We start from the raw sequence: 27,963 nt of genomic DNA on the forward strand, positions 1-27,963 counted from the left end.
TTCACAGGCTGTCTAGATGAGAACAGAGAAAAGCAGACTTCTCTAAGGCACTGCGTGAGGCTGAGCCCGGGAACCAATGAAAGACAGAGATTTCAGCTCAGCTAATGTCTGCTGGGAACGTCTCCAGGGAAACCCTGGGCACCTGGTAAATTTGCTGCATGGGTTACTGAAAATCACTTCTCTAAAGGGAAGAGAATTAAAAGAATGGATAAGTTGAACAAAATCACTAAAAAGCACTATTTATGAGAAAGTGATGTCTACCCTGGTCTATAATTGCACAGAAAGAAAAACAAAAACTGACCAGAGGCCAAGACCATAGACTTAAAACCCTTAGCACTGGGACTGGGGATGGGTCAGTGGTTAGGGACAGTTTCCCTGTAATGGTAAGGACCAGACTTCAGACCTCAGACCCCATTATATAGCTCAGTGACCCATAAACACGTGTCACTCCAGCATCAAGAGATCTGACAACCTCTTTTGGCCTCTACATGCATACAAGTATCCACACACATATGTATATAAGCACTCAAACATGTACATTCACACACATCAGTAAAACAAATTGTTAAAAGTAAGGAGGGTCAATAAAAAAAACTACATAGCAAAATAATGAAATAAAAAAAAAACTTTCACATTGGAGCTGAAGAGATGTCTCAGAGGTTAAAAGCACTGACTGTTCTTCCAGAGGTCCTGAGTTCAATCCCAGCAACTACATGGTGGCTCACAACCATCTGTAATGGGATCTGGTCCCCTCTCTGGTGTGCAGGCATACATGCAGGGAGAACACTGTGTACATAATAAATAAATCTCTTTTTCTAAAAAAAGAAAAACTTGAGCATTAATAATTAATTCCATGTCTAAAAATCTAAAAGCTGAAATTCAGACAAGAAAGGGAACAGAAGGTATTGCAGAAATCAAAGGAACCTCACTGGGCTCAGATTTTCAAAGCTTGTTTTCAAAGCTGAGAGAAGAGTGCATGTCACACACACACAGAGCAGTGTGAACCCAGCCTTCCCCACTCCCCAGTGGAACTTCTTATAATTTTACAAACTTTACTATAAAATAGAAAACTGGGACATACATAAAAACATACACCAGAATTAAGCAGACCCGAAGTCTATCCAACTCAATGAACCCAATCTTTAAGCAGGCGGAAGCTGGGCATGTAACTCACTCGGTACTGTGTTTGCCTAGCATGCACAAAGCGTGGTCAATCCTCAGAACCATGTAAGCCCAGCATGGTGGTGCATGCCTGTAGCCCCAGCACTTGGAAGGAGGAGGCAATGCCCAGATGTATGAATCTATGGTGGTTTGGATGAGAAGGCCCCATAGGAGGCTCATTACATTTGAATAATGGAGCTCCAACTGGTAGAGCTGTTTCAGAAGGATCAGGAGGTGTGGCCTGTTGGAGAAGGGGGTGGGCTCTGAGCTCTGTGCCTTGTGCTTACCTCAGCATGTAAGCTCTTGGCTACTGCCCCAGCACCATGCCTGCCTCCCTGCTGTGGTGGTCATGGACTCAACTCTCTGAAACTGTATGTCCAAATAAACTCTTTCTTCTATGAGTTGCCTTGGTCATGGTGGTGTCTTATCGTAACAATGGAAAACTAAGTAAGACAAAGACTGCTTCAAACAATCTCAAAACGAGTCCAGCCTTGGGTAGTACACTCAAAACTATCACAACCAAAAAGCAGTACCAGCAGCCACTTTTTAAGTAATAAAAATAAACAATAATAAGCAAAATTTGATCAGATGGCTCATTAATGTCAAGATATCAAAGCTGGTAGGAAGTCAAGATCACACAGAGGGGCCTATGTGGCTGTCTCTGGATGCACGTTTCTGCCCTCTTTGGACAGGAAAATTGGCCTCTTAATTTGAAGAGGCAGACTAAATATTCTAAGTCAGAGATGACTTAGAAGTCAGACAGGAAGGGACCCAGTGGGGAAACCACAGGCTACATCTAAAAGCTCATTAGACTGTACTGTACAGCCCAGAGGAAGTCACTTCTGTGAGGGAAATAAAGTATGGTCATTGATCCAGAGCACCATTTTTAACAGAGACAATACCAAATCATAGAACTCCTAGGGTGGATTCATAGACTACCAAAAGGTCTAGAATCCTACCTTATGAGAAATGAGCTCTTTAAGAGAGCCGGCAATATAGCTCGGTGAGTAAGCCCTTCCCTAGCCTGAGTGAGGCTCTAAATTCAGCGTGAGAGAAAGGGGATGTGGGAGAGAGGGGAAAGAGAGGGGATGGGCAGGTGGGCAGGCACAGGTGGGCACAGGTGAGGACAAGCAGGCAGGCAGGCACTTCTAAACATGGGCCTTCAAGAGAGCCTTAGGAGACGTGATGGCCATCCTCAAGGGCTTGAGAGATTTCAGGTAGAGGAGGAGGCACACTTGCTCTGCTGCTTTGAAGAACTGGTCAGATCAGTAGGAGCCCGAGGCTACCGGTAGATCCTAGCAGTCTAATAGAACCAACTCTGTCAGGATCTGAACAAGGCCCCTCCTTACCTTTAATCTGCTTTTGGTACTTCTGCAGTTCAGGTGCCAGGAGCCCACTGAGCGGTCCAAGGCACCCCACGGCACTCGCAACAGCATCCTCATCATCCGGGCCGTTCTCATCGTCACTATCTCTGGCCTTACTGTGTCGCCTTGGGAAGCATAAAGGAAGGAAAAGAAATAGTGAAAATATCAATTTTTTTTAAAGGAATAGAGTCACCGTGTTTAAATGGTGTGTGTGACTGTGTGTGTGAGTCTCTGTGTGTGTATGTGTGTGTGTGTATATGAATGTGCATGTGTGTGTATATTCATGTGTGTGTGACTGTGTAAGTTTCTGTGTGCATGTGTATGTGTGTGCATGTGTGTGTATATTCATGTGTGTGTGACTGTGTAAGTCTCTGTGTGCGTGTGTGTGTGTGTGTGTGTGTGTGTGTGTGTGTGTGAGAGAGAGATTTGTAAATTTCCCACTCTTCTTTGCCAATTTTTTCCTGGGTCTTGTCCTATCTAATTGCCATAGGCCAACTTTATTAGCAGTTTCTTTTATATTCTCTAGTTATCTATGTATAGATAAAAAGACATAACTGTGGATTTTTATATAAATACCTCTGCACCTTTAATCATAAAAGATTTCAATATTTTACGTAGAGCTTCCTTGATCTTTTCCATAGCTGTATTAAATCTACACAGCCTATGTTCATTAGCCAGGCTGCTAAAGATGCCCACCTGAATGGTTTCCAGTACTATCCTAGGACAAAAATTATGTGTTTTGCATATATAGAAATAAATCTTTGGGGGTGGGGGGCTATATACAGAATTGCTGAGTGAAGTGAAACACACACCCGTATTTGGGGCAAATACTATCAGATTGTCCCAAAGCCTGAGGAAACTGTAAATCCACAACGTATAAGATTATCTGTCTCCATCCACAATCTTATCCAGCAGTGGACCTTGCATACCACAACATGAAACTGCCGGGAAGATATGCCCAAAATGGCATCACTATTACAGGAGCAACCATGTTCCGATGGGATTTGAAACATGTTCCACAGGAGGAAGTTCAGGCCTGCGGCTGTAAACCTGGGCAAAGCCTATGGCTGGGGAGGTCACGGGCCCTGAGGAGTGGGAGAATCTACTACCGTTGTTTTGTTAAGTGGTCACACTGTTGAACAGCTTTCTAAATATTTATGTTTATACCCACTGACGTGTGCTGCTCTCAATCGTAATCAGAGAAGTTTCGTTTTACTTTGGGCAGCAGTTAACGAGGAGACTCCAAACTGTTCTAAGAGCTCAGAAGTGACTTCTGGGTGTTCAAGTCAAAACTTGGGGACAGAACAAATGGGGACAGAAAAAAAAATGTAAGTGCTGCAGGATGGGAGGGGCCCTGGAGGATGGGAGAGGCACTGCAGGGTGGGAGGAACAATGGAGGGTGGGAGGGGCGCTGTAGGGTGGAGGGGCACTGTGAAATGCTGCTGTCCTCTGGACATGAAATGGCCATTACATCCTTGAGCTCACAGCAGCTGTGGTTCCCTGCACAAGGTCAAGCCACTCCAAATTCCAGCATAGGTGGGGGAGAAACTCATGATGTCCCCACCCTGTGCTGGGGAGCTACAGGCAGCTAATGAACACTGGCGCATGGAGAGCCATTTTTCTCCAAGCATGTAATCACTGGCTGCCACTGCTCAGATGGCTGGCCCCACACCCATGGGCATATGGGCACTAATCAAACTCAGAGGGTGACCAAAAAGGAAAGGCCATTACATTGGGAAAGGACTTTTGGCTGCCAAGGGGAGCTGAAGGAAGGAAAGAGAGGTGGATATGATTTAAATACACACACACATATGCACATACATGCACACACACATGCACACACATGCACATACATGCACACACACATGCACACACATGCACACACACATGCACATACATGCACATGCACATACATGCACACACACATGCACACAAAAATAGATATATACACATGAAGGGAATCCTCACAACAAATAAAAATGTATTTTTAGAAAGCTATCAGAGGGTGAATATTTAACCTGATTCAAACACTGCACATTGTTGTACATGAGATGGAACTCCATTTAAAAGCAGAACAGAACAAAACAAAACAAAACAGAAGGTCTTCACAGCCTTGCCAACCGAGAACAGTACCAAGCATATGGATTTATGCCCCTCGGACAGGTGAAGACAGACCAACATACAAAAGAGAATCGACTGTTTTAAGCTGGTGCTAACAGAGTAGCCCTACCCTCTTGTCCCCACGCTCTGATCAGCACGGCCGCCATTTTTTTTTTTTTTTTTTTTTTTTGGTTTAGGTCATGTAAGAAAATCTTTTAATGTATGTAAATCTAATTCTTTCCCCTCCATTTCTGAACTGTTTAGTCAGGTACTAAGTCTTCCTCCATTCCAAAGAAGGGGAGGGGGGTGTCTTTTACATTTTCTTCTGTTAAGTAGACCTCTTTCTCTCTTTCTTTCTCTTTCTTTCTTTCCTTCCTTCTTTCTTTTTCTCTTTCCCTCCCTCTCTCCCTCTCTCCCTCCCTCCCTCCCTCTCTCTCTTTCTTTCTTTCTTCACCGCTTAACATTTTAATCCAGATGGAATTCATCCAGAATACGTGGTGTGAGGAGCCGCTCTTTTCTAACTACTCCACTGGAGCATGACCATTGATTTTGATCTTCTCTGGCAAATTTTCCCATCCTACATTCTTGATGTACTTGTCAATGTGTGTGTGTGTGTGTGTGTGCGTGTGTGTGTGTGCGTGTGTGTGTGTGTGTGTGTGAGAGAGAGAGAGAGAGAGAGAGAGAGAGACAGACAGACAGACAGACAGACCTTAAGACCTTTTATAAAGAATATTCCAAATCAGCTCATTCACTAATTGGTAACCAGCTTCACACAGTTTAAATTACTGAGATCTTAAGTATTTATATCTTTAAATGAGTTGCAGGTTTGTTACATTTTCCTTCAGTTTCATGTCCCAATTTATTTGGAAAGCACCCTTTCAAAAGCTCTCTTAAATCTAAGTGTATAAACCTTTGGGAAAGAGTCATTCAGAGTTTTAAGTACCAAGTTACTTTGCATATATCTGAGGGCTTAATAAATATTAACTTACAAAAACAAATATTAAAATATTAAGTCTTCCCACATCTAACCTTCGAGAGACTTGAGGCCTCAGGGAGTGAGGAGGCCTTGGGGGGGGGGCATCCTCTTGGAGACGGGGGGGGGGGGGTGGGGGGTGGGAGGGGAGGAATGGGATGAGAAACTGTGGGAGGGCAGACCAGGAGGCGGGAGGCAATGACTGGACTGTAAAAAAAAATGAGAGTAATAATAAAAAAAATATTAAGTCTTCCATTATGTAAACAAGAGAAAAAAACTTACCCAGAAACTGAAGTGGGCTTAATCGTGGCTGGAAACGGTGTGATGTTATAGGTATACTTTTCCCTCAACTCTGCCAACTGCGGGAACGGGAAAGGGGCCATCGAATACACGGTCTGGAAAACAAAAGCAAAGCCGCCAGGTCTCAGAGGGTGACCTGGTGACTCTCATGGGTCCCAAAGGTCATCCATGGCTAAGCAGTGTGTTTATGGCCAGGCTAGGCTACATGAGATCCTAGCAGATGAACTAAAGCCCTAGGAATATTGCAGATTGGGTATCGTCTCTCAGCCTTGAGGCAAAGGACTCTAAAATCTGAAACAGTTGAGTCCCAACATCATCTCTAAAAAAGGAACAAAAGAATTCCACATCTAACCCATGTAGTGGGTTACAGACAAAATATGGATATTCTCAAAGTATGGTATAATACTAACTTCAGAGACAAGGGGGAACATCCTATGACTTATTAAAAAAAAAATCCTATGTTTAGATTTGCGCTCCATACCCAAGATTTCTCATTGTACACATGCAAACACCCCCAAACCCGAGTCATTTCTAGTCCAGGCACTTCAGATAAGGGGCAGCCAACCTGTTCTGATAAACACACGAGTGACCCCCCACAAAGCTGAGAATTCCAAATAAGGGGCGCGGGCAGGGGAATTCAGGCATCTCACATCCTCTTGCCGTCTGAGAGGTGTGTTAGCTCCTGCATCGTCAGCACCCACACATGCCCCTCCCAGGTCTGGCTTGTTTAAAGTGTTTTGATAACTTTCGTGGGCACTGATATCAGCTTTCTGAATCTAATTAAGTTTCGTGGATGACCTGGTAGTTGACTGCGAGCTTTCTCCAAGGGGACCACTGTTCCCAATGCCTGTGGAGGAGCTCTAAGCTAGAACTGATAGCTGCTATTTTTGAAGGGAAAAGAAAAAACAATGGTAGGTTAATGAAGCATAGGCTATCAAAAAAAAAAAAATCCTACAAATAAAAACAAGGGAGCCAGGTGTGGTCCCGCATGCTTTAACCCCAGCACTCAGAAGGCAGAGGCAGGCATGTCTCTGTGTTTCAGACCAGTGTAGTCTACAGAGCTAGTTACAGTTATAGGACAGCCAAGGCTAAACAGAGAATCCTTATCTCCAAAAGGGGGAGGGTGGGAGGGCACTTGGGCTTACACCAGACCTGGAAACTCTGCATCAGCCTGAAGAAAAGGATAGGCTTAGTTCTCTTACTCTTAAAACTTAATTGCCCCACACTCACCCACTCAGCCACCCAGCCCCCCTCACTAGCAAATGTGCACTGGTAATGTGATCATTTCTTGATAGAAGCCAATCAAATATCCTGAGGAAAGGACTGGGAAAAAAAAACGACTCAGCAGTTGAGAGCACTTGCTGCTCCTAGAAGGGCCGAGGCTCAGTCCCCAGCACCCACACGGCAGCTCACAACAGCCTGTAATTCCAGTTCCAGGGGCTCCAACACCACGACCTCTGTGGATCCCAGGCATGAGAACAGTGAACACACATGCAAGTGGGCACAACATCTGTGCTTATGAAGTAAACGTAAATAAATCTTCAAAAACTATATATATATTGATGGTCTAGGAAACTATTTTTAAGTGGTTTTTTCCATCTCTGCCAGACCTCTGGGACTGAGGCGCTCCTTGGGTAGGAAGGGGAGAGCTCTGAATGGAGTGTCAGCTGGTTCAACTGGCAATTTCTGTGATGCTACTGTGACAGTTCACTTCAGTTTTGATGCATCCGTCCCTCCGACTGTCTCTGAACTTCCTGCCATCCACCTATACGCTTTATATACCTTTATATACCAGTTCAAGATCTCACACAAGTAACCGTAGGCCACCGTCCCTTCTCTTTGATGCTTTATGCTTATTTTGCAAGGCTGCACAGCCTACACATTGTTTTTAAGGGAGCGCCTCCCATACACTACATCCATGATGAGCCACAAGGCTGAGACGCAGTATAAATTTAGCAGCACTACACAACGCTCCCCACACCCGACGAAGAAGAAACAGAAGACTTCTTCTTGTGGCTCTCATTAGTATGGCGTGTGAGGTAATCAGTCCCCAGCCATTCTGGGCTTCTGTGCTTAGTCTGGAAAATGCGGGGTGTGAAACCCATGGTGACAATTCCCTCCAGCAGGAGGTGGGTAGTTAAAACCAGGGAGGTGTGCACGGGGTGTGCACGGGGTGTGCACGTGAGTGTCAGTGCTTGGATTCTTTTGTTTTGTTTTGTTTGTTTGTTTGTTTGTTTGTTTTTGAGACAGGGTTTCTCTGTGAGAGCCTGACTGTCTTGGAACTCACTCTATACACCAGGCTGGCCTCGAACTCAGAAATCCGACTGCCTCTGCCTCCCAAGTGCTCCCAAAGGCATGCACCACCACTGCTAACCTGGACAGCGTTAGTGTAGATTTTGTGATACCATGTTTTAACATACTACCTGCCTGAAGTGCTTTGTATAATTATACGAATAGTGGGTTCTCATGTTTGATCTCACAAAGATGGCCAGTGGGCTCATTCCCAGTACAGAATCTTCTCTTTGCTCCACATGATCTTTTGGAAAGTGTAGAAACATATTCTTGGCATCCTGACTTTGGACCCAAGGAAGTACCTCCTCTCAGATGTCAGTCAGGGAGAATAGAGTCAACTGTATCTGACACCATACACACATGTCACCCCAGGACTGAGCCAAGAATCACCTGACCCTGTCCTTTATGCAAATTTTTGTCTTAATAACTGAAGAACTTGATTCAAACAGTTAAGAAATTCACATCATTTATATTTTGTTTTAAAAGATTTCACACACGCACACACACATACACACACACACACACACACACACACACACACACACCTCAACAGGCAGGAGAGCTGGCCTTGCCCCTCACCTACTGCAGCAGTTGGGAGAGCAGAGCCTGCGTTTTCCCTGAATGGCACAGTAGAGTTGACCCTGATGGACAAGGCTGAGCCAGCCCTGAGAAAGCTGGCCCTGCAACTTGTCTGTCATGCAGTGGAATGAATGAAGGAGAGATGCTCTCCCCACCCCTACCCCTACCTACTACGCCCCTGCCAGAGAGCTGGCCCCAGGGTCATGGGGTCATCTGTGTGGGAGAACTAGCTCTGTCCCCTCACCGGCTGGCCCAGCTCCTTCTCTGGTATAGGCACAGATGAGCTGGCCCCAAAGTCATGAAAGCAGAACAGCTGGTTCTGCCCTTCACTGCAGCACTGGATGGGCTAGCTGGGACAGCACTGGGAGCTCACCCTCAGGCCCAGATCCAGGGCTTTCAGTTGGTCCACCCTAACATCTACCCCATTGACAAATTGCTGGCACTTGTGAAGGGGCCGATCCAATTCCATAACCGGGGATTGCGGTGACCCCTAATCCAGCTTTGGGTGAGCTGTTGCTACTTCATGCCCCCAACCTGACCCCATCCCGCCTGGGGCAGATGGCTGTGCTCCAATCATGAATGATCAGAGCCACTAAGAACAGAACAGGCACTCGGCTGGGCTTGCAGCTGCCTGGCAGGCTTGGGGCTCCCCGGCTCTCTCCTTCCTCTGCTGTTTATTTGTGGTTAGCGCCTCAAAGCAGTCACCTGCATCCTGAAGCAAGCTCACCCACAACCCTTCTTCACGTGGACACACGCGTGCGTGAAGGTCTCACATGTCTGAAGGCACATTTGTCCCATGATCATGAACATGCCTGGTTCTCTACCCAGAGGGCTAGATATGTGGAACTCATGCATCCAAGTTATAGATTACCACAGATTCCAAGTAAGGCCTTCCACTAAACCTCTTTGAGCTCCCATGCTGTACAGTAATAGAATCTCAGAACAGAATTGAAACATAATTTAGTTCCATGCCCCTCCTCATTCCACAGGCAGCCCTCTGGGGTGTCACCGGCAGATGGCCTCAAAGGCGCTGCCTAAACGCTTCCAGTTATGGGCATACAGTGCCACTCAGGGCAGATGGCTTCAGTTTGTGACAGAACTAATTGATCAAACATTGTCCTTCTATTGAACAAGCATCAACATCCTTGACATTTCCAACCCGCCACTGGGGTGGTAGTGGGGATGAGCAGTGTGGTTAGTGGGCAGAGCCCGTCCCATGGCATGCAACAGCTGCCTCCAGATTAATTCAACTTTCCCAAACAAGGTGAGGTGCTCAAAACACCTATGATTCTTGTAACAATTCTCCCGTGTTCAAAACACCTATGATCCCTGTAATAATTCCCCTTCCATGGTCCTTAAGGAACTTACCACAGATACTGTCCAGAGTCTACTGCAATCTAATTCAGATACCTTACCTCACTGGCACACTTCAGTTGCCCATCTAATACCATCAATTAAGGAAAATCAGAAGGGCTGGAAAGATGGCTCTGCCAGTAAAACGTGCTCACCGCTAAGCTTAGGACCTGAGTTCAATCCCCAGGATCCACGTGGCAGGAGTTTCCTCTGACCTCCACAGTGCACTGTGCAACGTGTATATCAGCAAATACACAGACATGCACACCCCACATACCCACACACATGCACATATGCGCACACACATACAGAGACAGACAGACAGACAGACAGACAGAAAGACAGAGAGGCACACAAACAAATACATACATAATAAAAATTTTAAATGTATACAAATGGCCATTGCAGAATTAGTGGGGAGTAATGTGGTCTCTGCAGGGAGGAGAGGTGCTGCCCAGTCTCTTTGTTTGCATAGTGTTTAGAAAGGCCTGGGGAGAATCCTTGTATCCTCTTCAGCTCAGAAATAAGGACCCTGTATTCAGCCAGCTCATGTATTCATGCAGAGCCATCTCCCATTTGCTGACAAGTTCGTGGTCCACTGAAGCCAGATCCCAGCCACTAAGTGCTTTGAGAGTGAATAAAGAAGAGAAAGTGGCTTGGAATGGCATTTGCCATTTCTCTCACTAACAGTCCTTCATGACAAGGAAAATGGACAAGTCTCTCTCCTCTCTGAGGTACTAGTGTGCATTGAAATAGACATTTATATTTAGGCCCTGCTGAAAAGGAATTATGTTTTCTTTTCTATTACTGACGTGTTTTATGAGAAACACGGACATAACACATAAAATTAGGCCTAGCTCGTCTTCCCTCACACAACAGGAGGAGTGCTGCTCATGGGCCCTGCAGACCATCCAGAGCCTACAGGTCTCCCTGTAAGTTCTCAGAAGGCAGGATTAAAAAGCCACCTCTCTCCTGATGGCTAATTAGAAACTCACACCCAGAACAGCTTTCCTTCCTTCTGGCCACATTTAAACTCTCCGTGAACTGATACATGGCTTATCCTTCTAATAATTTCACTGTTAGAGAGACATCTTTAGAATAAGCTGCAGGGTTGTCAGGAAAAGCATAATTAAGCCAGACGTCAGGGACACGGGTCTCAGTCCTGGGTCAGCTACTAAACAAGCAAGCAGCTGGCAAACTGCTCACATTCCAACCCTTCGTCTCCTCTCTAGGATGTAAGAGAATTACGTTAGTTGTGATCTTACACTTCTTTCAAGCCAGTGTTTTTCTAAGTGGTCTGAGACCCACCTACACCAGAAGTCCCCACTGACTAACATCCGCACTGAATACATTCCTGAGATGTTTCTTACACATGGTCTGCTTTGACAGCAATCGTCTTCTGACCCAACGTTCTATGACTCTGTCTCCCTAAGCAACCAGAACCATGCTTAGCACACCACTGCTTACCATAGAGAACACAACACAAGACCCCTTTCATTAAAGGACCTATGTCTTCCTTAGAAGGTTCAACTACTTCACAAAATTGCAAACAATGCCAGATAATCTGGAATTAATACGAAGTCAGTTGCTGAACATCTTCAGTACCAGAGATGCAACTCCAGAAGAGGCTCCATCACTGAGGGCTGAGGTAACAGAGAAGAGGCAGCGGACACAGGTGAACTAGTAGAATTATCCTGATGGAGCGTCAGCAGGAACACAGCCTACAGAGGCGTGGGCAAGCACAGAGCTGTGGCGTGAGAGAAAGATCCAGCTGGAAAGCAGTACAGAGGACCACAGATCCTCTGTACGGGGAAGCCCTCAGCATACCTCCAAGGATGCTGTGTGGAAACAAGCCTACCTTCCTCCCCCATAAATACTGCTTTCTTGTAAGCCAGAAACTCAGGGTCGCTCTTGCCTCCACGGCTTTCCCACAGGTTGTCCTGGTGTCGGGTTGAACTTTCCAAATCTATGCTTCACAGCTTTCCAAACGGAAAACACAACTCAGGCCATTTCCCCCTGCCCTTGAAAGCCTTTCAGATCGACAGCTCCTGTTTCACCCTTAGCAGAGAGTCAAAGAGATGCTACACCTGCAGGAAGCATAACCCGTGACTAAAAGCCCAAGTCCAGGCACCGTGCCCTGGCTGGAGTCTTCCACATCCCAGTCCCTGAAGATCCCACCCCTCACCTGCTGTGCATCAGGTCTACCCTCTGCTCCTGCAGCTCCCTCGCTACTGCTAAGATACAAAGTATTTGGTTTTCAACCTAGCAAGGGGATAGACTTGTTCTTTTTCTAAGTCAATTTGGCTGGATTTAGAATCACTCAGGAGAGCCCGGCAGTGGTGGTGCACGCCTTTACTTTCAGCACTTGGGAGGCAGAGGGAGGCAGGCAGATTTCTGAGTTCGAGGCCAGCCTGGTCTACAAAGTGAGTTCCAGGACAGCCAAGGCTACACAGAGAAACACTGTCTCAAAAAACTAAAAAAAAAAAAAAAGAATCACTTAAGAGACACATCTCTGGACATGTCCTTGAGGAGGTTTCCAGAGAGTGTTTATCTGAAGCAGGAAAGTCCATCCTGAATATAAACATCACCACAGGGCTGGAATCCTAAGCTGAACAAAAACACTGAGGCCAGACACCCTCGTCTCTATTCGGTGGTCTTTCCAGATGTGGGGAACTTCAGCTGTGTTCTTGGAACCACCCTAGACTCTGCTGCCCATCTGACGTTGCTCTTTGCCATATCTTTCACAATAATGGGAAAAGCAGCTGTAACAGAGACCAGCTACCTGCCCATCATCTCTGCATTGCTGCCTTCAACCCACACTTCCCTTTGATTTGCTTCTCTGTTGCTGTGACAAGCATCATAGCCAAACCCAACCTGTGGGGGGGGAAGGGATGGTTTCCCCTTGGAGTCCACAGTCCTTGGTGGAGGAAAGTCAGGACAGCAACTCAAACAGAAACCTAGAGGCAAGAACCAAGGAGAGAGAGCACGGGGGAGCTCTGCTCACTGATTTGCTGACACTTATACACTCAGGGGTGGCACCACCCACAGTGAGCCACATCGATCCTTAAGCAAGGAAATGCCCCCACAGACTTGCTTACGGGGCAATCTGATGGAGGCATTTTCTCAGTTGCAATCCCTTTTCCCAGATGACCCTAGCTTGTTGAAAAAAAGAAAAAAGAAAAGCACACACATAGATGTACCATAACATGCATGTGCAGCCTCCACACACAGACACAGAGCTAGACATCTTTAAAGGTCCCGGACATTAATATGAAAACATCTTCTAAGTTCACCTGCCCTCTCACTACTTCCTTTTCCCCTGGGGATGAATCCTCTTCTCCTCAGCCCTATACACGCAGAGCCCCACTTCCTCATCCCACATTGTCCCCAAGATCTAAGCACAGTACCTGTTAGGGATACTCAGTAAATATTGAGACGTCTGTACAGAGGCTAGAACCTGAGAGTAGGGCATTTTGTTGATATCGGTTAGTGACAGCCCAGTATAGTTTCCCATGCCTGCCATTCCAGTGCTCAAAGCTATAGAAGGATTTCATGGCCAGCCTGAGCTACAGGCCTTCTCAATAACAACAACAACAAAAGTAGCAGACACCGTGGTGCATCACTATCCTCCTACCTAAATTGCCACCGTCGTCTGGGGTCTGGCTGCAGATGCTTTTGCACCTGTGTAGCCCCTGGAAGTTACACAGAGGTTGCTCCACCATTCCTGCGACAGGGCAGTTTACTAATTCATGAAGCAAACATTTATTGAGAGTCTATGGTTTGTTTTCTGATATGGTTCAAGCGGGGGGAAAACAATTTGACCCAACGTGACGAAGACTGGATACAAAAGGAATGGACAGGCACTCTTCCTGAAATGAGGGGAGTCAAGAGTGTGGGATGAGGGTCTGGTGATGAGATCTGTAGGCTGTAAAGAGCTTTGGAGTTTCAAAGGTGAGAAAGAAGGGCTTGTCTCTCCAAATCCTGCTTTGAGCACGTGATTCTAGCAGTTCTGTAGGATTTAAGGGATTTCATGCATGAGAAATTGCAGGCATGGAATGGGGCTACAGAACAGTCTCAATAAAAGACACCTAAGAGGGAAGAGCAATGACCAGGATGCGTGAGGAAGGCTAGAATCAGAAGCCAGCTATCAGACCAAACATTTCCTCTTCTGAGACAAGAAGGAAGGAGGGCTGAGGTTTGACAGAGCACTGACACTCAAATACAAATGCCCTGGACGTTATATCAGACTACCCGTGCTCCCAGTAAACCTGACAGGTTCCGCCGGAAGCAGGCTTTCCTGAAAAGAATCTGGGGTATCAGGCATGAGTAGAGGGGCGATGCTCATTTCTCCATTGGTGCCTGAGTCTTAGAGTCCGTTGACTGAGTCCCAGTCCCCAAAATGGCCACAGGCAAGGCACCCAACATAAAGGTGAAACCAAGAGAAAGAAGAGAGAAATAGCAGAGGAAAAAAAGCAAGCAAGTCTCAGGGACAGCTTTAGATACAATCCACGGTTGATCAAAGACAAAAGGGGGAGATGGAAGGATTAGAAGAGACCCAAAGGACTGGAGGGGAATGGAGAGGATAAAAGGGCGCCCCAGAACCCAATGACAAAATCTTCCAGAAAGATAACCTAACTCCTCCTGCCTCTCACATTGAATTACACTTGTAATTCATACAGGATACTGTCAGTTGAACATAAACTGAGACACAGGTCAGTCTCCATTCCAAACTTAGTAACTTCTTTCCCCTCATAAACACTTCATCCATAAGTCACCTTTCACAAGCCTCTGAAGTAGGGCCAGCAACACAGCTCAGGAGGTAAGGGGCTTGCCGCGAGAGCCTGACAAGCTTGCAACTCTCTGTAGAAGGAGAGAAGCAACTCTTGGGGGTTGTGCTCTAACCTCCACAACGATGGCATGGTATGCACGTGTCCGCACTCACACACACACCAAACAACAAATAAAGACATCTTTAAATCTCAGAATTGGATTCACAATAAGCGGTGATGACTTTTTTTTTCCAGGTTTTTTTTTTCACCTTATACCTAAGCATATTTTAGGCAATAAACCCCATTCATTTCTTCCATTCTTTTGTGATGAAGGTTCTTATTCATTATGCACATGCCTTGGTGGGGTCATTTGCCTGGGTTGCAGGTGGAAGTTCCTACAGGAACTTAGAAGATTAGACTCCCGCACTGAGCTTGCTTTGCAAAACAAAGGATAGGTTCTGTGGGCTTTCCCTATATAAACGCAGTGCTGAAAATTAAACTTGGAGCCTTGATCAGAACCTCGTCTTGGCTTCATTCTTCTCTTGCCACCGCCACCACCACCCTTTTTCATTTCCAGCCTCCCTTTCAGGTAAACCCAGTTTGTCTGGTCGCTGGATGGCTACAAAATTACAAATAGACTCTTGGCCAGTGGAAAAGCTAAGTCTGGAGGACTGGCTGATACGGTTCCCCAGGGTCAGGTCTCAGAACAACACCAACTGTCATTCCTCGGTCCTGGGCTTCCCACCCCAGACTGCCCAGGCTGCCACTCACCTGCATGAGTTCATGGCTCTGTAGCAGATCCTGCTCCAGCATCTCCTGGGTGAGGCGCCCCATGGTGCCGTAGAATTCGTCTGCTGTCTCGCAACATTCTATCTGCCTAGATGAGAAACAAAAGAGCAGAAAAGGGCCTCAGTGGGGGGCGTTCATACTGCATGATGGCTCCAAGGACCGCCTCTCACCATCAGTAAAGTCCTGGGTCACTCTCACAGTGCAGCCCGCTGTGGAGCAAAGACCAAAATTACCAAGGGCAAGGTGACCGTGGCCATGCATCCCTGTAATACCAACGACTAGGAAGACTGACTCAGGGGGGTCATTAGAGAGTAAGAGTTTGAGACCAACCAGGGAAACACAGGAAGAAATAATTTTTAAAAACACAAAGACAAAACGAAACCAACAGCAGACATGATTTTGAGGTAGTCATTATAGAATGAGTTCCCATCTCCTCTGCATGGCTCACAGAAGCCTCACAGCCTCAAAGGGTTTGTTTATTCTCCCCGTGAGGCACGCTCTGTGCATCAGAACACACACCAGTGAGCAGAAATCAGAACCACAAAATTGGGAACTGAAGGCAATTACCCCCCTGTAGAAATAATTAATCGGATTGAATCTGCTGGGATACGTGAACAGACTGAATTCAAACCACAGTCAAGTTAAGTAGACTATGGGAACTTTACATCCTGTCTCCAGACTGTTTCCACTGGCTTCGCTCATTCCTCAGGAAGGTAGCTGTCACCTGGGAACCTATGACACCGCTGAGACTTGAATCTGCCTTCTAAAGAGGAGGAAGAGGGAGGACATAAAATGGTGGGCTCTGGGTGTTTCAGGCTGATCTGTCACAAAGGTTTTTGCACGGCTAGACAATCCTCTTTGCCTACCAACCATCAGACTTGTTTTGATCGGCACTAATGTTGAGCAATTTCCACACAGACATTCAAAACACAAACGTAATGGGAAGAGCCAAGTCTTCCACCACCACTGTGTAAGCAAGAAAGTGAAATACGGTGAAAAAGTTGCATTACAAAACACAGCAGGGCAGGGGGGCACCATGAGAAATGGCTACTCTCAACGTGGGGTAAAAGAGAGGGAAACCGCCTAAGATACACTTTGTTAAAAGTACTCTGTGCAGGGCTGGAGAGATGGCTCAGAGGTTTAGAGGTCAATGCCCACCAACAACAACATGTGGCTCACAACCATCTGTAATGGGATCTGGCGCCCTCTTCTGGCACATAAGCATATATGCAGGGAGTACTTTTTTTTTTTTTTTTTTTTTTTTTTTTTTTATGCTCTGGAAGAAGCATTGCAAAGACCTAATGTAGAAGACAGCAGCAGGCCTGTCTGGGGAGCCTCTTGCTATTGCCCAAGACCAACTGATGTTTATGGAAGGGAAGTCACTGCACAGCCAGAGGGAGCCATTGAGAGTCAAGGCCAAGAGCTGAGGACTGCAGATTGCAAAGGCCCTATTGGCCTTCTGAGCCTCTTCAGGGCACCAGTGACCCAGAGGTTTTTAGCAGGTTTTAGAGGTGGCTTGGCATGTTGGGGCACAGTTAGGGAGACTGAGTGTGAGGTGGTGAGGGTGTGTGCCAATATGGAAGTCATAAGAGACAGACAGAAGGATGCTGCTACAGTGAGCCGGTCGAGAATCCACAGTGGTTCTGCTGAGAGGGAGGAAGAAAGGAAGGAAGGGAGGGAGGGAGGGAGGGAGGGAGGGAGGGAGGGAGGGAGGGAGGGAGGGAGGGAGAGAGGGAGGGAAGGGAGGGAGGAAGCAAGTAAGCAAGCAAACAAACTAGAAGGGCCCCACAGATAATACAAGGCACAAGCGCTGTTCGGTTATTCATAGACCGAGGCTACCCACGCGATGGATGTCTTCCCAGCTGTACATCTGTGGGGAAGCTTTACAGGCGCCGGAGTCCAAGACTCCAGGCACAAGTCCCAGCTCCGCTTCACATTAGCCGTGTGACTGTGAACGAGTTAATTAACCTGCTCGGATAATTTTCTCACTTGAAAAGACAGGGAGGAACAACGTCCTCCGCTCTGCGGGGTTATTGAGAGAACCGAATGAGATAATATACTCAGACTGCCTAACGTAATGACAGGCGCTGTCGGCACTAGATGGATGCTGGTGGCCTCTCCTTGCTCCTCACAAGCCGCGAGCTGAATAGCTGTATAATTATCATGAGCAAAGCCCCTGAAACACTTACAATTCATAAACGGGAGCCACTGCTAAGCAGGGGATTTGCATAATGAAAAGCACAAATTATAGAGCCAGGATGCCCTGGTTCAGCACAGCGTTTCTCACTTACGAAACGGGAGATTTCAGGTGGCTCGTTGAACTCTGTGCTTCATTTCTCATGGCTGTGAGAGGAAGCTGGCGACTCAGCAGCTAAAAGCACTTTCTGAGTTCCGTCCCTGGGACCCATCTCAAGTGGCTCACAACTGCCATAATTCCAGATCTAAGAGGTTCTAGCACCTTCTCTAACATCCCTGAGCATCTGCACCCACACAAGACACACATACTCACACACACATACACTCATACACACACATATGCACACACTCATACACATACATGCACACTCATACACTTGCATCACACACTCATACACATACACACACTCAGATATACACGTACCCTCATACACACACGTGTACACATGCACGTACACACACTCATGTACAGACACACACATGTGCAAACATAATAACGTTTAAGATGAAGATGGTAAAGAACTACCCATGTAGGATGACAGAAAGCATTAATGAGCATACACCTGCACAGCACACATGCACAGCACACGCGCACAGCACACACATACAGTACACATGCAGAGCACACATGAACAGTGCACACACAGAGCACACTCACACAGCACTCGGAGCAGACATGCTGCCCACTTTGAGCACTCCATGAGCACCAGGTCTCACTAAAGCAATGACCTCACCAGTGCCACCCCTCCCCGCCCCCGTAGGAACAACTTCTGGTGTGACAGGAAGTGAGCAGAGGGGAACAGTAGGACCCCCTTCTCTCCCTGCCTCATCACTGAGGACTAACAGGAAGTGACCAGCACTGACCCCGTACAGCACCTTCTTGAATGCTATACAAATTACACAGTCATGGGCGAGGACGCTCAGAGAACCTGCACTGTGAAGAGTGCAGAGAGCAGGGCATCCTGGGAGAAGGTGGGAAGGCAAGGAAAAGGCACCCAAAGCCTCGCAGATGAGGACTTACTGGTTCGTCTGTCTGGAAACCATCATACAGTAAAAGACGACAGCTGTGTGATGTTTACAAATACATACATTAATGAGTTTTTAAACCTACGAACTGATAGCTGCCAGATCTTCCCTGTTTAAAAACTACATCCCATAAACAAGGTATAAATAGAAAGGCTAGCTAAAAACTTTGAAAACGGAGCAGGCAAGATGGCTCAGTGGGAAAAGGAGCTTGCAGCCAAGCCTGACAACTTGAACTCCATCCTCAGAAGCCGAATGGTACAAGAGAACCAGTTCCTGTATGCTGTCTTCTACCCAACATACACAAACCATGGCGCCCATGCCTGTACAGACACAAGCCACGGCACCCAAGCCTGTGCAGACACAAGCCACGGCGCCCATGCATATGCAGACACAAGGCACAGTGCTCATGCACACGCAGACACAGGCATGTCGCCCATACACACGCAGACACAAGCCACAGCAGACACAAGCCACGACAGACACAAGCCATGGCACCCATGCCTGTGCAGACACATAGATAAATGAGTATAATTTTAGAAACATTTAAAACACTGCCAGTAGCTTGTTAGTTTTCTGACCTTTTGTCATGGCTACCTACTCCAGTCATTCACTGGAAATTTCCCTGCTTCTCACATTCACTGTAAATGAGCAGAGACAAGCCATTTTTCTCACCCGCTACTACCAGGGACAGGAAGTTGCATTTGGGTTGGTTTTATGTTCTGGAAGAAGAAGATTTTAACATCTTGGTAATTACTCATGATGGAAGGAAGCGTCTTATATTGTACTACCAACTGTACAGGCGCAGGTACACCTTCTCCTACCAACTGTAAGGCACAGCTACACCTTCTCCTTCCGACTGTACAGGAACAGCTACACCTTCTCCTACCGACTGTACAGGTGCAGGTACACCTTCTCCTACTGACTACAGGCACAGCTACACCTTCTCTGACTGTAGAGGCAGAGCTACACCTTCTCCTACCAACTGTACAGGCACAGCTACACCTTCTCCTTCCGACTGTACAGCACAGGTACACCTTCTCTGACTGTAGAGGCACAGGTCCACCTTCTCCTATGGACTGTACAGGCACAGGTACACCTTCTCTGACTGTAGAGGCACAGGTCCACCTTCTCCTATGGACTGTACAGGCACAGGTACACCTTCTCTGACTGTAGAGGCACAGGTCCACCTTCTCCTATGGACTGTACAGCACAGGTACACCTTCTCTGGCTGTAGAGGCACAGGTCCACCTTCTCCTATGGACTGTACAGGCACAGGTACACCTTCTCTGACTGTAGAGGCACAGGTCCACCTTCTCCTATGGACTGTACAGCACAGGTACACCTTCTCTGGCTGTACAGGCATAGATATACACTTTGTGCAGGGAAATCTCATTTAATTTTATCACAGCTCTAACATCAGAACAAAGTAAATAATAAAGATCCATAAATAATAAGAGGCAGGTGTGGTGAGCCACACCTCTAGTCCCAGTTTTGGGGAGGCAGAGGCTGGGGGATCAGGAGGTTAAAGGTGATTCTCCACTTCATCGTGAGTAGAAGCCAGCCTACACTGGATAAAACTCAACCTCAAAGAAAGAAGAAAGAAGAGGAAATAATCCAATTGTGACAAGCACCAGCAAATCTGCCTATTTCTTTCCAGATGCAGCGGATTCTTCTCTAGCTAAGTCCCCTCTCCTCTTCCACAGGAGTGGCAGAAAGGCTGCTGAGGAGGGGGCCGGATACAGAGGAGAGGAACCTAGAAGAAGTTTGCAGGTTGGTGTAGCAGAAGTTTCCCCTAATTAACTGATTGGATAGTAAAGAAGCCAATCACTGGGCGACAAGGAGGCCGGCCTTCCCCTTCGGAGTCAGAGAGAGGAAGAGGGGATGCAGGAGGGAGGAAGGACATGTCTTTGTGCTGTGAGACAGCAGCTGAGAGCAAACAAGATGTAGACCCAGAACTGTTAGACCTCTACCACTGGAAGATTTCCAACGTAGAATAGTTGGTGAGTCATCTGTTGATTCTAAACTAAGATTATCCGGTGTTTTACATTCGCAATGACTCAGGTGAGGTGGAGGGAAAGAATTTAGCCGGGGCAGAATTCTGCCAGGCTTTGGAACTGAAGATTGGACAAGGACCGAGCTCCAGGAGAGAGGTAACCACAGCAGAGAGTATGCTGGCGAGAGCGCACCCGCAGCTAGCCGCAGAAACTTGGGAGGGCAGCAGCTGGCCACTGGGACCAAGAGAGCCATCTTGGAGCCCTGGAGAGGCAGAGCTTTTGTGGGAAAGGCGATGGCTATGACAGACCCTCAGTCTCCGGCTATGTACTGGGCTGGGAACAGACAGAGACCACGGGTGCCAAGCCGGCTAGGAGCCCGCTGAGGTTTGTGGGGGCCACAGCTTGCTTTCCCACACTTTGCTCTGAGGAGCCCAAAGGCAGCTAACAGCAGAGGGCAGAAAAGACAATCACTCACTCTCCCAGCTTTGCCCAGATGGCCAGCGACACCCTCAGGATGATCTCTGAACCTTCGAAGAACACGGAGTCCCAGATCTTCAGAACCGTGTGGTTCGGGAGGCACGTGGCAAAGAGCGTGAGGAACCACTGCATTGTGAAGACGTTGGTGAGCGGGGGCTCGTATCCGCCTGAAACACAGAGAGGGCGCAGAAGCCCCTGAGAGTGGGGATGTGTAAGGTGCACGGCGCCCTTTCTTTCTCCCATGGCCTCACCTGCTGCTTCCTGGCTACCTACTTTGTATTCCCTAGCGATTTTTCTTCCTTTTTCCCTCCCATCTTTCTAGAGGAAACATTTTTAATAGAAGGCTCCAGGACACGAGAGTCATAAATTCTTTGCCACTCTTCACAAGTCTTTAACCTGACCTAGATCTGGCTGCACTTATTGTAGTCTGCTTTAAAGGAAGGAGAAATTTTTCCTCACCAAAAAGAAAAACAAAGAAAAAAAAAAGTGTGAGAAGAAGCCATTGTATCTGCTCAAATACAAACTCTGGGGCTGGGGCTCAACTGGTACCTACGAGACCTTGGGTTCAAGGCCCAGAAGAAAACAAAAACAAACAAACAAACAAACAAACAAACAAAAACCCAAATAAAACAAAAAATGCCAGCAGACTTTCAAAAATCTTGCAGTTCCCACTTCAATTCAAATGTGGTTATTAGAGCTAAAATTGCTTATCCTATATTATTTATCTCTTAAGTTGTATAATTCCAAGATCACAATGGAATGAAACAGAAACTTAGCAGGAAAATATTCCAAAATACCTACATGTTAAACAACTTTAAACTGGAAAATGTTTTGAACAAAGTGATACATGATTTTAAAGGGAGATCCGCCCCATTTTGGAATTTCTGGACTCACTAAGAGCTCAGCCCTCCTTCCCACCCCACGTGACTATAAATGTCTGTTAAGATTTTTACCCTCATCTCCCCAGTGACTGTCAATAGTACAACTATCTCATGGTAAGAAAAAAAAATAGTTCCCAGGACTTGTTTTCTTCTCTCCTGTGAACAAATATTTGCTCAGAGACTTGAGGCCAAGGTTATCCTCATGGTCGGGAGCAAAGGGACTTGACGGAAACCTACATGTCAATAACCCATGTCTGCCACTACCATAAAGAGAGTTCTACTGCAGCCGGATCACACAAGACCATTAGAGATACTCAGCTGCCTCTAAAACCTCCAGTGTTGTTTTTTTTTTAATAACAACTAGATCTTCAGCACCCTTTAACATAGCCCCGCATGTTAGTACAAACTTGTAGTTTCGGCATGAAGAGGCTGAGGCAGGGAGGTTACCACTAAGTCTGAGGCCAGCATGGGATACATAGTAGGACCTCATCTCAGAAACAGCATCCTTTAATGTGTGCCTCATTGTTTTACTTCATTTCACCTCGCTTTTTCCTTTTGCTGGTCCAAGGGCTCGAACCCAGGGCCCCGGCACATGCTGGATAAGCACCATCACTGACTGCAACTCAGCCCTGCGTTCCCAGCTAGACTGTGTGTGGTGTACCACAGCAACCGGCCACCACAAACAGAAGCTCAGCAAGTGTCTGACGGGTCTCTGGTGCTCAGAGAAAACACAGTTGGCAGAAATGCACCATGCAGACACAGTAGACTCAGGATGTCCACTACCTACCAGTGACCCGTGACCCAGAGTCTCTTTTCAATAACCTATTGCTTCTACCAAGGTCACAGTCTGTGCCAAAGCGCCCCTACCTCAGTTTTTAGAAAGTCCTTCTGGTCCAGTGCCAGTTTAGTTTAACCGATTAGACCATGTCCACCACTCTTTGTGAGGAGCTGAACATATCCTGATGGTTGCGGATCTGGAGCCAACGTAGAGTTAGACACTTAACCAGGTACCCACCCTTATCTACCGATAGCTTCAGCTCGTGACCCTATATATTCTCAATATTGTGTATGTTCTCTGGAAAGGGAAGTGTGATGACACCACACCCTTTAAACAGAAATACCTGGCAACCTGTTTCCATCCAGAAAGTAAACTCATAGGCAGAGCAGAACCAGACCAGCCAAACACTTCTGGGAACGCAATAGCCACGCGTCTTTCTTACCTCCGCTCTCTTTGTTCGCCGTTCTCTGAAGTGTGTCGAGGTGCTGAGACAGCTCGGGGAGCTTCAGTCTCAAGAGATCTCTGAAGACAGCCATATCCACAGACAGTGCCCGGAGATTATTGACAAAGTAGCTTTCGGGGAGTACCTTATCAATCAGATAAATCATAATCTAAAAATAAAAAAAATTTTAAAAATTAAAATTAAAAAAAGAAATCGCAAGCCTGCTTCATACCCTCCAGGATTTTAATATGCCCAAAATAAAAAATCACAGCAAAAAGACACAGAAGCAGCTGACCAAAGTTCCTCCTGATGCGTCAGAAACCAATTCGGGACTCACCTACACCACCCCCACCCCTCACCCTCCTGCAATGAGAAGGCGGCATAATTATCTAAGTAACCCAAAGTCAGCTATGCTGCGAGGTTTCTAAAAGGGCTGCCAGACCTGAGTTCACCCCATATGTAATTGCAATTATGCAACCCTCAGCTTCGCGGAGAGATGAGAAGGCACAGGTTCCCCCGCATTCAGCAGGACCCTCCATCCTCACTCCTGATGTCAGCGGTTTTACAACCTGGATATGAAAATCCCGAGAGCTGGCCCGTCATAAAACGCCCACGCTGAGGCAGGCCCCGGTACTCATGGCCACTTGGGCTATCAGCGTGGCCCACGCCGGCTTTGGAGAACATAAACTAGGCTTTGTTTGCACACTTGGTGCCTTTTTAAATCGGCGCTTCTGTCACATGGCTTCCTCAAATTACCACTTTCTTCTGACTGCCGTGCTCGCGTTGCCTTTCTAACGTGTCAAAAGCCACTCAAATGACCCAACAGAGCACAGGTCAGTTCTGTGCATAGCCTTTCGCAGGCAGCTTGAATGCTGGGTGATGCCCCGCCCCCTACTGCCTGACAGTCTAGCTCACTCTCCAGCGCACCAGATAAACAAAGACTAAAACCACAGCTAGCTCTGTACGCTAGTGGAAAAGTCCCCGCCTCAAAGGATTCCACAAAACTTCATTTTCAAAAAGGAAGTTAGGCCCGCCAAGGGCCCATTTTTTCCCCCACTTAATGGTTTGCAATTTCTCCTTCTCGGGTCCTAGTTCTGTAAGGGCCGGCTGCCGAAAACCCCCCTGGCAGCCTTCCATACAGGACAAGCAGGCCCAAGGAGCCACAGCTTTGTTTCATCGGGACAGGATTCACCACGTAAACATATCTCCTGAGCGGCAGCTCAGCCACAGGGAAAAAGGGAATCCACGCAGTCCCTGGGGGAGGTGAGGGTGCAGAAGGCTCTGGTGGGCATGGGTCAGGAAAAGGTGATAGAAAACAGTAAAGACAAAAAGTCATAATGTGGGGGCTCTGCCGAAGGTCCCGAGTTCAAATCCCAGCAACCACGTGGTGGCTCACAATCATCTGCCTGAAGACAACTACAGTGTACTTACATATAATAAATAAACCTTTTTACAAAAAAGTGATAATATGTACATCGTGATACTTCTTACCTATGTTATATAGTACCTGAGAAAACACATTTATTTATCTATGGCATTGGGGGCCAAACCCCTATACTAGGTGATATGAAAATCCCAAGAGCTGGTCTGTCATAAAACACCCACACAAGGCAGGCCTGGAGATGCACTCATAACCACCTGGGCTACCCCATACTCTAGGCAATCGACCTTGCCATTGAGCTGCAGCCCAGGCGAGCACAGTTCTATTAAATTGTGTCTTCTTTAAAACTGCTAAAGAAATGTTTCTCAGTCATGCTGTAATTCTTTTCTGCGCGTGTGCAGGCAGGCTGGGGGTCCTATGGAAGTGGTGTGTATATAGAAAGGACCAAGGCTGACACCAGATGCCCGTCACTTACCGAGGCAGGATCTCTTGCTGAGCCCAGAGCTAGTCTGGCTAGCTAGCTTGTTTGCTTAGGGATTGCCTGATGCTGCCTCTAAGAGGCAGGATGACAGGGATGCTGCACCTCCATTAGGCAGGATGACACACAGGCCATCTCAGTCACCTGTCTTTTATGTGATTTCTGGAGATCTGAACCATTTTTACCTGCTGAGTGTCCCTATGCCCCCAGTTATGCTTGTAATTCTATAACACAATAAAACTGTCGGTCTAAAGTCATCTCAAATTCTAACATCAGGTCAGCCTTCCCTCACTCTACCCATAATTCCAAGTGTCAGGCAGCCCGCCCTCACTCAATCCAAAATTCCAGGCGTCATGTCTTACGTTGCAAATTAAGATGAGGAAGAGGAAGAAGAAATAGGAGTGTGTCTGATTTTTAACCAATATTTCTAAACAAAACAGCTACAAAGGAAACGTGTGGCAAGGGCTGAGGAAGAGGGAAAGCGGCTTGCTCGTATCTGTTGTTTTAGCTCCCAGTGGCTAAAATGGCAACTGGAAAAGCAGACCTGCAATAGTCTCCTGGGTATCAGGCAGGTCCCCTCGTGAACCTCGCCTCCCTCTGCATGTGAGATGTCCGCCAAGGTCTACCCGTCCTCATGCACCAACCACAGACTACCATGGCATCTCACGGCACGCTCTGGACTCTTTTATTTTTTCTTTCTTTCTTTCTTCCTTTTGTTTAGTATTGGTTTGGGTTTTCTTTTAAAGCAGGATCAGACCTTGAACTTGTTATGCAGCCAAGGCTGTCCTTAAACTCCAGATCCTCTGGCTGGAGAGATGGCTCAGTGATTGAGGATACTGGCTGCTCTTCCAGAGGACCTGGGTTCAATTCCCAGCACCCACATGGCAGCCCACAACTCCAGTTCCAGGGGATCTGACACACTCACAGAGACACACCTGCAGGCAAAGCACCAATGCACATAAAATAAAGATTTAAAAAAAAATCATTAAACAAAAAAACAAAAACTCCTGATCTTCCTGCCTCCATGACTTAGTACTTAGGTTAGGTACCACCACCGCTAAACTCCAGTTCATCCTTTTTACGAGTTAATTTCTCAGGCATCACTGAGCCCATCTGAGACCTGATCGGCCTGCACACACCCCTCCCCCTAAGCCTCTCCATCCCACCTCCAAACAGAACCACCACGTACTCCAGCTTTGCAACAGAACACTCCCTATTTTAGACATGCAAATTACATCTGAGGAAAAACACTAAAGGCAGTGGACGGAATACATAAAATAGTTCTCTTTTATTTTTTTTTTTACTTTGACCGGGTTCGCTTCAAACTCACAGGCATCCTCCTGTCTCTACCTCCCATGCCCAGCTAAAATTGCTCCTTAATCTAAAGCATCCCAAAGCCATGCACTGCGTCCCTGCTGCCTTTTAGATGAGCCAGGAGCTTCATCGTCATTGCCTTCTATACATAAACAGAGAAAGAGAGACGGTGAGTGCGTTCGGGCTGGGTTTATAATTAAGTCTACCGTGATACGTCTACAACCGGGAGGAACGTTTGTTTATTTTTCCATATCACTGAGATATTCCCCACAGTCAAGGAGGTGGAGGCTTGGGTACAGAGATTAGATCTCAAACGGCACAAATCCTGCAGTCAACATCAGTGTGGAGGTTCAGCCATGAGACGGAGACTCACACTGCCCTGAGTATATGAGGCAACGGTACCCCTCCCCCAACATATGCATATATCCTGTGATGGTTTGAACGCAAATGGCCCCCGTAGGCTCATATATTTGAGGGTTTCATTCCTAGTTGGTGGGCTGTTTAGGAAGAATTAGGAAACTTGGCCTTGCTAGAGGAGGTGTGTCACTAGCAGTAAGCTGTAAGATTTCAAAAGTTTAGGCCAGGCCCAGTCAGTCAGTGTCTCTGTCTCCTTCCCTCCTCCCTCTCCTCCCTCCCTCCTTCCCTCCCTCCCTCCCTCCCTCCCTCTCCTTCCTCTCCTTCCTCCCTCCCTCCCTCCTTCCCTCTGGTTCTTTCTCCCTCCTGCCTGCAGATCAGGATGTGAGCTCTCAGCTACTGCTCCAGCCTAATGCCTCCCTGCCACCATGCTCCCTGCCATGATGGTCACAGAGCCATCCTCTGAAACTATAAGCAAGCCCCCAATTACATGCAGTCTTTTCCAAGCCTTGGTCATAAAGTCTCTTCATAGCAATAGAACAATGACTAAGACACTCTGTGGTGACTTACCCGCCCACCTTCAGACCTCTAACCTTACACCACCAGTGCTTTCAGAATTGCTTTCAACTAAAACAGGTCGTAGACATCAAAGATTCAAAGACACGTTTATTTCTGTATGCAGACACCTCCCATAGACGCATCTACTTACATCCTATACACCCTGCCCCAAATACAAACAAGTAAAGCAATCAAGTTAGGCAGGTCGCTGCTAATAGGATCCCCGTGTCGTGTGTGTGTGTGTGTGTGTGTGTGTGTGTGTGTGTGTTCTGTTTGTCTATCTGTCTCTGTCTCAATCTCTCTGCCACTCTCCTCTCTATCGACAGGGTCTCAAGTAGCTTGGGCTGGCCTTGAATTCGTTATGTACTGAGTATGGTCTTGAACTCAACCTGATGCTCGTGCCT

General features: G+C 47.0%; 1 protein-coding gene across 5 annotated transcripts in view; it reads right to left on the reverse strand.

Moving 5' to 3' along the window:
- The window catches only part of Tbc1d30 (TBC1 domain family, member 30), an 87,826-nt gene that overhangs the window by 9,399 nt on the left and 50,464 nt on the right, over positions 1-27,963 (reverse strand). For 4 of the 5 annotated variants that reach the window (NM_001361015.1, NM_029057.2, XM_030245334.1 and 1 more), the window contains 5 exons: positions 23,475-23,643; positions 21,372-21,540; positions 15,663-15,768; positions 5,881-5,993; positions 2,511-2,650 (listed from right to left, as the gene is read on the reverse strand). In NM_001361015.1, coding sequence (NP_001347944.1) covers positions 2,511-2,650; positions 5,881-5,993; positions 15,663-15,768; positions 21,372-21,540; positions 23,475-23,643 — 697 coding nt within the window. Of the gene's footprint in view, positions 1-2,510; positions 2,651-5,880; positions 5,994-15,662; positions 15,769-21,371; positions 21,541-23,474; positions 23,644-23,916; positions 27,266-27,963 lie in introns of those variants that run through there. The other variant, XM_006514254.4, reaches the window with a different exon arrangement.

This window comes from Mus musculus, chromosome 10, assembly GCF_000001635.26.
Source record: "Mus musculus strain C57BL/6J chromosome 10, GRCm38.p6 C57BL/6J".
Taxonomy (NCBI): Eukaryota; Metazoa; Chordata; class Mammalia; order Rodentia; family Muridae; genus Mus; species Mus musculus.